The 12,199-nt window shown below is 40.3% G+C and overlaps 1 protein-coding gene across 2 annotated transcripts in view; it reads right to left on the bottom strand.

The window, feature by feature from the left end:
- Nucleotides 1–2,587: 2,587 nt before the first annotated feature.
- The window catches only part of CHP1 (calcineurin like EF-hand protein 1), a 67,171-nt gene continuing 57,559 nt past the window's right edge, over nucleotides 2,588–12,199 (bottom strand). For both annotated transcript variants that reach the window (XM_077127510.1, XM_077127509.1), the window contains 3 exons: nucleotides 10,857–10,918; nucleotides 4,732–4,854; nucleotides 2,588–4,593 (listed from right to left, as the gene is read on the bottom strand). In XM_077127510.1, the coding sequence (XP_076983625.1) occupies nucleotides 4,540–4,593; nucleotides 4,732–4,854; nucleotides 10,857–10,918 (239 nt within the window). In that variant the 3' untranslated portion in view covers nucleotides 2,588–4,539. The remainder of the gene's footprint in view (nucleotides 4,594–4,731; nucleotides 4,855–10,856; nucleotides 10,919–12,199) is intronic.

Genomic DNA, 12,199 nt, shown 5'->3' with positions numbered 1-12,199 from the left:
GGGTATGCTGTTTGTCTGGTCACTGATGTGGTCCCAGTAGTTGTTCTGTACTGTTCCTGGTTCTTTACTAACTGCTGTGGAGGAGGAACTAAATCCCACACCTCACTAAGCCATCATCTTGGCTCCTATCCCTTTCTAGTATATTCTTGATCTCCTTTTGTCATTAGCCAACCCATTAATTTAATTGAGCAGAGTTATATGAACATTAATTAGTTGTTCCAAATTCTATATCTCCTCTGGTTTTTTTTTTTTTTTTTTTGATCATTAGGCTAGGCTATATCTCTCTGCATCTTCATATGATTTGTGATCTTCTGTTGCCACTGAGGCTTGTAAATATCTTGATAGGGTTACTTTGGAAGTTGATTTCCTTAAGTAATCTAAAGCTTTGTATTTGTAGGACGGGTATCGAGCAGGATGTGGGGCACTGGGTAGAGCACAACAGTGCAGTGGCACAGGTATAGGCACAGGTCAGAGATGCTATGCTGGTGCCTGTGAACTTGGGGTATGGGGTGTAGGGTTGTGGAGGTGTGGGGGAGGCCATGGAGGTGGAGTGCAACTCAGGCAGGCCTTGGAGTGCAGGAGCGGGGTGTTGGCTTGTGGGACAGAAAGTCAGGGCCCACTGGGAAGCAGATGGTAGGGGCTATGCAGATGCACAGGGCTTGGTGTACAAGTAGGATGTGGGTGGGTATGTGGAGCTTTGGGGTCATAGGTATCAGGGTGTGGGGTATGGGGTATGGAGGGCAGGGCACAGGTGTGTCCTTGCATAGGATGAGGGGTCCAGGAGGGCTAGGGTACAGATGCACAAGTGTGCAGGGAGGGGTAGGGCACAGATGTGCACATAAACACCTGCCAGATGTGTGAGCAGGGGGCTTGTGCTGGGGGGGTGGATCAAGGGCATACACATGCATGGGGTAGGGTGGTGGGGTTCAGGGGTCAAGAGGTTGGTGCATGGATCCGTGGGTGCCCAGCAGGAAGATGTGGCTGTGCACATACACAGATCTGGGGGGCAGGGCCCTGGTGTGAACAGGTCTTGGGGGCCAGGCCCTGCTGTGTGTGTGCACAGAGCTCAGGGCCAATGGGCTGGGGTTGTGCTTGCATGCGCTGGGGGCAGGTGTGACCTGGATATGCAGGTCAGCACTTGCCCAGAGCTGGGGTGGTCAGGGTACTCATGTGCATGAGGTCAGGGGTGGGGTGCAGGGGTTGAGGGATTGGGGCACAGACGCATGGGTGCCAGGGCTGGCAGAACATGGCTGTGCACATGCACAGAGCTGAGGGAGGGTGGGTGGGTAGGGTAGACTGTATTATAGTCTGGGTATGATGTTGAGCGCCTGCACGGGCAGGGAGGGGGAGGTAGGGGTCCAGGGGCTTGACATGGGTGCACGGGTCTTGGGAGGGTGGGTCGAGACTGTGTACCTGCACAGGAGAAGTGGGTTGGGCTGGGGAAGGAGTGCATGCGGGCATGGTGCAGGGATGCATGGTGGTGGGGGTCTGGGTGTGCTGCTTGGAGTGCCGTGTGGGAGGCAATTGGTGGGGTTCAGGTGCATGCAGTGTTGGGGAAGTTGTGGGTCATGGATAGCAAGTAGTTTAGCACTTTCAAGGAATGCAGTTTGGCTTACTTCCTAGTGCCCATCTCCCTTTCAGTGTGTGCACTCCTGAAGTCTCCTGGATACCGTTTGGAAAGGGGCGCATTAGGCTGTTTGCACTAGCTGGATGATCTCCAGTTCTCTGCATCTCACTTGTTCAGCTTTTGCCTCCCTATGTGGTGCAGAAGTTCCTCTCAGTCCACTTATATCCTGGAATTACTGTCCCAGTCATTTTTCTGTCACTTCTCTAGCTGTTCCTTGGAGCAGGGGTGAACTCAACCTATCCTATTCCACCATCTTCCTGGAACTCCTTGACTAAGTTTTATTTTAGTCATAAACTGGTATACCCGTGTCCAGCCATGATCAGTACATTAATGGTCTTCCAAAAGTGACTGCATAATCATTCCATCTATTTTTCACTTTCTCCAAATCCTAAAATTAGACACAAAGTGAAACAAAGCTGAAGCCCCTTATAAGTCATTTGGAATGGATTTTTGAGCAGAACGATGGGAAAAGGAGATGAGGATATCATGTTAGAACTCAGATGATTGATTCCAGCTATTACTGTTTTGAGTCCTGTGGCATGCCACTAAATGTTAAAATAAGAGACGCTCGTACTCTACAGATTAAGCAGTCACTTAAGTTTGGAGTCATAAAAGGCCATGTAAAAGGTGAATATAATATGTCACTGAGGCCATACATAAGTGGTTAGAAAACTAAATAAAAAACAATAGACAGACACACCATTTTTAGGCTTTTCCGTTATTGAAGGAGCCAGGGAATCAAGATGAGAAAATATTGAACTTACCTGGAATGAATGGGAAAGAACTGAGCCTATGCCCAGAGGCAGAGAGTGTTGTCCATAACGCCCCCCATGGAGTACCTCCATGTAGTAGCAGAGTAGACCTGTATTTCATAGCATAGACATAAGAGGGAAACTGTGATATTAAACTTGAAGAAGGGGATTGAGTTACTTAAAATTCTTATTAAAACATGGACAAAGCCAAGAAGTTATTTATTTTAACCATAGTATTTATTGATGGATCGAAGAATACAATTTTAATGGAACAATAAGGCACAACTGTGGATTAAAAGTTTGCTATACAGCCAAAAAGGGGGGAAAGCCATAATCTTAGGAACTTTAAATATGCAAGTCAAGGAGCCTCTTAAGTACCTCTCTAACAGATCAGTATCAGACAATTCTCCTCTTTTATATAATTCCTATATTACATCACTTGATCACCAAGTCAGACTGATACTTCATAAATAATTCATCATTCATTTATACTTGAGCTGTCCAGCTTGGCCACTCTGCTGTTCCCTACCTTCTTCCCTATCCCTTTGCAGAGGTATTCTTGAGTAATTTCCTTCCTAAAAAATTGTTTGCACCTCTTGGATAACCTTCCAAAGCAAGGGAGCAAGTGAGGAAGAGAGGAAGCAAGCAACGAAGCAAGCAACAAGTCAGAGGAAGTTAGCCAAGGCCAGATATATGAACGGACTCATGGATAGATGTTAAGATGGCAACAGTTTGATTCAGTGAGGTTTAAACTTAGCTGACTTTGGCAGAGAAATTGCTCTGCCTTGCTCAAAGGCCTATAATGCCTCTCAGATTGTGCCACCAATGGCAGACCCCTTGTTCTAAGGGATTAGCAGGGGGGGTCTACAAAAGGAGCTAGGAAGCCAACATAACCAGGTAGCTAATGTTACAATACATTCAATGCTTTGGACCTGCAGTAGAGCTGACTATGGCTTCCAGTATAATCATTTGCCAAGGATAATTCATAGAGAATTTTGTGCAAAACTTGAAGACACCAAGAACAATATTTAAATCTCTTGGACTCGGATAGGTTAGGCACTTTCATAACACTAATCTTTCTACTTGGAAAAGTGAAGTGAGAAACATTCCAGTGCATGTAACACTGAGGCATAAACCATGCTGTGGAGGTGTGACTATAGGATGCTTTACAGTTTGTCCAGCCTCCTTGATCAAGCCATGAGAAATTCCCCAAGCATATTGTCACAGCAGCCATTTTGGTGGTGAAGGTGTCCCCAAACTAAGCAAATCTCTAGGCATATGGCTATTTTCTGAAGAGCCAACACTGCACTAACAAGAGTAACCACATAAGAACATATGTTGAGAATCAGAGGTCAGAGGTAGAGTGACCAAGGCAAGCCACCTAAAAGATTCGGCTCTATACCTCTCACCAGGGCCACCACCTTTCAAGAACATCTCCATCTAGCAGCTCTTTAATGACAGAGCAGTGCACAGGGGACCAAGAGAGTCATATTCTTCTGAGAGGAGTGTTGGTTACCGAAAAGCTCCTGGAAAGGCAACATTCCAGAGACCCATTTATGAATGAAGGTAGATAAAAACTGCCAGATCATTGAACTATCCTGCCAAGTTGGAAATACATTTAATAGGCATAGCTTGGTATAACCAAGTAGAGCAAAGGGGGATTTTGAGACTTAATAAAAAGAAAGAGATTGAAAGATAAAGTGATTGGCATGTTGGGTGACAGAGAAATAGGAAGCAAAGGGCATATTAAAAAGTTGAAGGAGCATGCTGAAGCCTAGCTGGAGGGAAGGCAGCATGGCTACAGTCTACATCCAGTGAAGACCTTGGCTGGCTGGTTCTTGGCATGATTCCCTCTTGCACTTTCTCACACTGAATGGGCATGTGGCATTCAGCAGTAGAACAGGGGAAGATAATATTTATAAAAGGAGAACCAGTGAATGGATACTGAAAAGAAATAGACTGGGTGTACCATTCTGTAATGCCCTGTTTACACCAAAGGCAGGTTTGTGTTGACAGAACATATCTGGGGTTGTCATGCAACAGCAGTAGTATTTTGGGAGAAGGGGGAGACTGGGGTGGAGATGGGGCTGGTGGACAGGAGGACTCTCAAGTTCCAGTTCTTAAATACTAGACAGCAAGGAAGATTTTGGTCTCAGTCCTTTAGTGAAGAAATCGAATGCTCATTTTCTGTTCTACGTCCACCTTCTCCAAAACCTGGGGAAAAAATCCAATTACAATTAGGAAGGTCACAACAGGAGATGTTGTCCCCCCGCTCTTATCTGCATGTTTTTCTCACCCTCCCTCCTGTGCAGTAGAATTTACCCTTTCCAAACAAATAGGTGACTGCCTGACCTTAACAAATTCTGTGAAAGATATGGCGCTGTCCCCATCCTGATCGGCCTCCTGAATGGTCCTGTCTGCAATGCTGCCCAGCTGCTCATCTGAGATATTCACTCCCACCATCATGCGTAGCACCTGCAGGACCAAGAGTCAGCAGTTACAGGGGACTTGGGGTCAGGGGAACCCCCCTTTTCTTTTTTTGTAGATTTTGTTGAAATATAATCGCATATCATATACTCCATCCAAAGTATACAATATCTCACAGTGTCATCACCTAGTTGTGTGATCATCACACCCAATTTTAGACCATTTTCATTGCTCCCAAAAGAAAATTATCAGATACACACAACAAAAGAAAACCCAAAACACCCCATATCTCTTATCTCCCCTTATTACTGACCCCTAGTATTGGTGTGGTACACCAGTTACTATTGATGAAAGAATTTTAAGGTGTTACTGTTAACTATAGTCTATAGCTTGCAATAGGAATTTTCCCCCACATACCACTCTATTATTAACTCTTTGTGCTAGTGTTGTACATTTGTACTAGTTCATGCAAGAACTTATTTGAATTTGTAATTAGAGACATACATGACTCTAAACAACCCCTTTCAAACAAATTTACCTATAATACAGCACTATTACTTAAATTCTCAATAATGAGCTACCCTCACCCCAAATCTATTTCCAAATCTTTTAAATTCAACCTCATTATACATTCCTGAACATATTAGGTAACCACTCTTCCTTCTCTAGCTTCTATCTCTAGGTATCTTTTATTCTACATTTTAAGACTCTTACATATTCTAGTTAGTTTGTTAGTACAATATCTGTCCTTTTGTGTCTGACTTATTTCACTCAACATAATATCTTCAAGATTTATCTATGTTGTCACATGCCTTAGGACCTCATTTCTTCTTACAGCTGCATAATATTCCCTCAAAAATACGTACTGCATTTTGTTTATGCATTGATCTATTGATGAGCATTTGGATTATTTCTATCTTTTGGCAATTGTGAACAATGCTGCTATGAACATCAGTGTGCAAATGTCTGTTCATGTCACTGCTTTCAGATGTTCTGGATATATACTGAGTAGTGAAACTGGGCATTTCAATACTTAGTTTTCTGAGGAATCGCCAAACTGTCTTCCACAGAGGCTATACCATTTTACATTGCCACCAGCAGTGAAAAGTGTTTCTATTTTTCCACATCCTGTAGTTTGTGGTTTCTTATTTGTTTAATAGCGGCCATTCTTATAGGTGTGAAATATGTCATTATAGTTTTGATTTACATTTCCCTAATAGCTAATGAAGACAAACATCTTCTCATATGCTTTTTAGCCATTTATACTTCCTCTTTGAGAAATGTCTATTTATATCTTTTGCCCATTTTATAATTGTGTTGTTTGTCCCTTTATTGTTGAGTTGTAGGATTTCTTTATATATATTGGATATCAAACCCTTATCAGATATATGGTTAACCAAATATTCTCTCCCATTGAGTTGGCTGCCTTTTCACCATTTTGACAAAGTCTTTTGAAATACAGAAGTGTTCAATTTTGAGGAGTTCTCATTCATCTATTTTTTCTTCCATTGCTTGTGCTTTGGGTGAAAGGTCTAAGAAGCTACCTCCTATCATTAACTCTTGAAGATGTTTTCCTATATTTTCTTCTAGGAGTTTTATGGTACTGGCTCTTATATTTAGGACTCTGATCCTTTTTCATGTGGCTTTTACAATGCAGATTTATTAATTTACAATTTATATAGTTCTTAGGCCATGAAAATGTGCAACTCAAGGCATCAACAGGACGATTCTTGAACTCTGAAAACAGGCTGCTGGCATCCAGGACAACTCTGTCACTTGGGAAGGCATATGGCATCTGCTTGTCCTTCTCTCCCAGGTTTCATTGTTTTGGCTTCTGGCTTCAGTGGTCTCTCTCTTTCTGCTCTGTAAGGCCTCTCTTAGCTTCTCTAGGGTTTTTCTCTCAACATCTCTGGGGCTTTTTCTGTGTGCTTTTCTTAATTTCATCTCTTACTTCTGCATGTGTTTTTCTTCTTATAAAGGACTCCAGTAAAAGGACTAAAACCCACCTTGAATGAGGTGGGAGGTCTTCGATCCATTTTGAGTTAATTCTATATAATTAATGAGGTAGGGGTCCTCTTTCATTCTTTATCCAAAAGATATCCAGTTCACCCAGTACCATTTATTGAAGAGATTATCCTGTCTCTGTTCAGTAGATTTATCCCCTCCCCAATCCTTTGATGTCCTCAAATATAAAAGCCAGAGAGATGAAACCCCTATCTTCTCATATAGGCCATTTTAAACAATGGCATGAGGAGAAATCTCTGGTGAGGGCATTGGATAACAAGGCAAAGCCTCCCAAGGGGAGAGCCCTTTGCACTTTGCCCTTTCCCATTCTTCCTGCTCAGAATGCAGATATGATGCCTAATGGTAAAGCAAATATATTGGGACTGTAAGGTGAAAATCATAGGTGCTATGGATGCCAGAACAGTAATATAAAAGAAGACTTTGGCTCCGGACATAATGTAGGTATTTTATCAGCTCTAGACAATCTATTCCCATCCTTCTTATTGCATGAGACAATCTAGTTCCCTTATTTGTTTGTCACTTTGGGAGGGCTTTCTTGAACCCTATCTGAACATAGTCTTCTCTGATGCAGTACATTAACCTAGCATTCCTAAAGTATGGCCCAAGGAACATAGAAGCACTATACACTAAATACCCTTTTAAGAAAAATAACAAGCAGATTTAAAGGACTGTGAGAATTATAGAAAAGAGAAGTTAACAGTGTTTCAGCAAATGTTTCCCAAACTTAACTGAGAAACCTTCCTTCCTAACCTATTAGTATTTTTGGGGTATGAATATGCTTTGAAAATTGCTACCTTAAACAAAATCAGTGATTTTAATGATGCGACTCTGAGATAATATGAAAAGATAATATGTCTAGAGCACAATAGGCGTATCTGATGTCTCACATTGCTATAGTCAGCTGAAAAGTCAGCTTTTTCATAAGAAGGAAAGGCCCTTTGGCCTAACTGCTCACCAGTTCTTCTTTCTTCCACTCTTTTACATCCTTCTGCAATTTCATGAAAGAGATTTTTTTTTCTGTTTATTTATTTTGAATCTGCAGATTTTGTTGATTATATATTCACATAGCATATATTCTATACCAAATAATCAATGTCTCACAGTATCCTCACTTTGTTGTACAATCATTATGACTCTCAATTTTTAGATAATTTTCATTGCTCCAAAGAGAAAAGTAACACATAGACATACCCCCACCAAAGAGAAAACCCAAAACACCCCGTAACTCTTACCACCCCCCCAATTATTTAAATAGTATTACTGTGGTACTAGTGATGTATTCCTGCTAAATATAGTCCATAGCATGCAATAGGTATTTTTCCCATATACCACTCAATAAATGTTTTGTACAAGTGTTATATTTTTGAAGTAGTTCATGCAATAACTTATTTATATATGTAGTGCTAAGCAGTGGGATACATGACTTTAAACAACGCTTTTCAATCTTATTTATCTTCAATTTGGAACTATTACTTATAATCCCACTAATGTATTAACATCACCTCTATCCATTCCCATACATTTAAGATCAACCTTGTTAACAAGTCTATACATATTAGGTAACTGCTCCCTCTTCTCTGGCTTCTATCTTTAGGTCCCCTACATTCTACCTTTTAAGAGTCTGAGTTTACATTTTCTAGGGGGCTCATATTAGTGAAGTCATATAGTATCTATTCTTTTGTGTCCAACTTATTTCCCTTAGCATTATGTCCTCAAGGTTCATCCATGTTGTCATATGCTTCAGGACCTCATGTCTTCTTACTCCTGCATGATATTCCAGTTATTAGTTTGCTAATGTTGCTGAAAGCAATATACCAGAAGTGGAATAGTTTTTCAAAAGAGAATTTAATAAGTTGCAAGTATACAGTTCTAAGTCTGTAAAAATGTTCAAATTAAGGCACCAACAAGAGGTTACCTTCACTCAAGAAAAGCTGATACTGTCCAGAACACCTCTGTCTGCTGGGAAGACACACGGCTGGTGTCTGCTGGTCCTTGTTCCTGGTTCTGTTGCTTCCTGCTTCTGATGCCAGTGGTTTCTTCTCTAAGCGTCTGTGGGCATTCACTTAGCTGCTCTGGGACAAAACTCTGGGTTTCATCTCTTAGCTCAGCAGCTGCTAAGGCCTGAGATTTCTTCTCTTCAGGTTCTGGCTATTTCTGTGAGTCCTTTCTTAGCAACTGGGCTATTTCTGTCTCGATATCCAAATGTCTATCTACATCAGCTCTTCCAAACATCTGTGTCTATGTCTATAACTGAGGTTCTCCAAAATGTTTCCCCTTTAAAGGACTCCAGCAAACTAATCAAGTCCCACCTTAAATGGGTGGAGTCACATCTCCATCTAATCAAAAGGTCACACTCATAATTGGATGCACCACATCTCTGTGGAGATAATCTAATCAAAAGTTTCTGCCTTACAATACCGAATCAGGATTAAAAGAAATGGCTGCCCCTACAAGATTGGATCAGGACTAAAACATGGCTTTTCTAGGTACATAATAGCTTTAAACCAGCATAGAAGCTTAATTCATATACAATAACCTGTATATATTTAAAATGTACAATCTAATAAATTTTGTCCCATGCACATATCTGTGAAACCATCATCACAATGAAGATAATGAACAAATCCATCACTCCAAAAAGTTCAACCAGGATTTTTTTACAAGAATCAGAGTAGGAAACATGAACACCCAGTCTTTCTTTAGTATAACCTCACCATGAACTTTTTAATATTCACTGTATAGCTAAGAATTTCAAATTACTAAATGTTTAGAAATGGCAGTGCCTGGAAAGGTGAACTTTGTTATTTCACTTTGGTGAAATGGTTTTATCTCCTGCTTGCTAAGATAAAACTAGCCGTGTGGCACATTAACAGTACACGAGAATATACATCCTAAAGTCATTCCAGGTTCCAGAAATACTCTAGTGGTACTGACTGACACTCTGGCCATATGGTCTCTACTCTTAACCAGTCTTTCTTTATCCAAATAATAGAAAATAAATTAAACTTCCTCTCAAAAAATTCTTTCTGGCAGCAAGATCTGAACCAGAGAATGAAAACAAGGCAACTATAGAAATGACTGTCTCTACTTTTTCTCTCCAGAATTCAAAGGCCCACACATAGCAACTGTCAGTAAAACAAACTCATCTCACTAGAGAAAGATATTCCCAATTCAAAAGCAAAGGACATTAAAACAATGACCTGCAGGCTGTTTTCTGTTCAGATAAGAATACTTTGGGTGGGTCTTAACCTGGCCTGAGCAATTTTCAACTTGGAAGACTTCTCAAGATACAGAAAGAGTTCAGAGTTACTTCAGAATGGATGGGAACCTTTATTTTAGGTACATCTTGAAATGGAGAAATCTCTACATGGAAATTCCTTGATATGCTAACCTTCTGGGTCTTCTGGACTTGTAAATACCTTTTGAAATAGAAAGAAAGAGAGAGAGAGAGAAAGAAAGAGAAGAGAGAGAGAAAGAAGGAAAGAAAGAAAAGGAAAATTTCTCCTTTCCCAAACTTCTAAAAGGGGAAAGAAATGGGAGGAAAAGAAGGGTGATGTTAATAAGATGAAACTGCTATTAGGAGGCCACTAGTGTTGTTGACCAGGAGCAACAAAGGATGCTAAGCATAAGCTTAGTGTACACTAGTACCGCAGCAGTTCCTTGACCCTTATGTGATGCTCAAGGAGAGAATAAACAGCAACTTTACCTAAGTGTCATCAGGTTGACAACAAGCTGATTAGACAATAACTGAACTTTCATCTAAACCTTCTTGCATATTTTAACTGTGAGTCAGAAACTAAAAGACACTCAACTAACTTTGAAATCAGAGAGACAGCTTCTGTGAGAACTCAATGAGCCACTTCAAGTTTCTCCTAGTCATCTGCACTGCCTTATATCTAGGACAGGACTCTATACACAGCAGGTATTAAATGCTTAGTGAAGGAAAGGACAATTCCTGTCCACGAGAATAAGCAGGCAGGGCTCAAATATAAGTTATCCACATGTATGTAAGCTCACCCACGTACCTGTAGCAGCTCATCCCGGGAGATCTTGTCATCTTTATCCAAATCATATAGTCGAAAAGCAACTAGTGGGAAAAACAAGAAGTCAGTGGAAATTCAGTAATGTTTTACTCCTCAAGGAACTATACATGTAAGGGAAATCAGACAGAAAATTAACAGCTAATTAATAGATTTTCCAAGAGCAATTGCCATTACTTATAGGGTTTCTAAAGAGATTTTACCACTTAGGAGATTAAGATACATATTATAATTGATGACTATCTTAGATTGGATAAAATATGGTCACTCTTCCACAAAATAATAACTTCATGAAAAGAGAAAGCTGACTGTCCTTTCTCTTGCCCTAGAATATTAAAACAAAATAAAAACAAACTGCAAAAAAAAAAAAACCCTAAGTGGTTCTGTAGGTTGGGTCATCTCACACAGCCCATCAATTCCACCAACATCACTTACGGGCACCAATAATAGAAGCCATACAGGCAATGCTGGCTAACTACATAAAATATTGTTCTAGGTATACAATTTCTGGTAAATCTGAGCTGATTTCTAAGTATTTCTGTACCACTTGGGAATGCTAAATGTAGAGAGAACTTCAGTTTCAAATAAAAACATCAAGAATGTGATGGTTTTCTGGCCTTACCATGTTTCTCTCCCTTTAAAAACAAATACCTCTTCTAGTAACCAGGATATCTGAGAGAATTCAGAAGAGTAAACATAATTCAGGTAATGCTGCATTGCTGATGGGCTAACAATGAATAGTGTGAGAACACTGGATGGTTTTATAGATGCTGTGAGAAGTCTTCACACCGAAGTGACTGACTACCTTGTATTTTATAACTGAAGTTAATGTGATTCTGAGGCTTTGAATCACTTCAAATATGCCAGGTCTTGATTTTAGGTTTCCAATAGAGTGCTGGCAATAGTATAAAGACAAAATCTACAGTCCTAGAGTTATTAGGATACAAAGCTTTAATCCCTGTCCTCTAGGAACTTACTATATAGTAGAGAAGAACAATTCAAACCACTAATTTTCACACATTCTTAGTGTTGTAATATATCCAAAATGCTATGGGAACAAAGCATATGGTATATATGACCTTTCGGTAGAGATGGGAAAAATCCCAGAGGGGAAATAATATTTTGAACAGGAATCTGAAGACGTGTGGATTATAGGTAGAACTATTACTATATCCAAAGGCATGAGAACATGGATGAATTTCTGAAAGTTTAAATATCTCCCCACCCCTTCAAAAATAAAGAGGGTGTGTCCATTAAAAACTGAAGTAAAAATTTTAGGAAACTCTAATTTAGTGTTTGTAAGGTACATATCAGAATTCTGGAGTGGA

This window comes from Tamandua tetradactyla, chromosome 14, assembly GCF_023851605.1.
Source record: "Tamandua tetradactyla isolate mTamTet1 chromosome 14, mTamTet1.pri, whole genome shotgun sequence".
Lineage (NCBI taxonomy): Eukaryota > Metazoa > Chordata > Mammalia > Pilosa > Myrmecophagidae > Tamandua > Tamandua tetradactyla.
The sequence above is the reverse complement of the archived record's forward strand: the minus strand, read 5'-3'. Positions and strand labels throughout refer to the sequence as shown.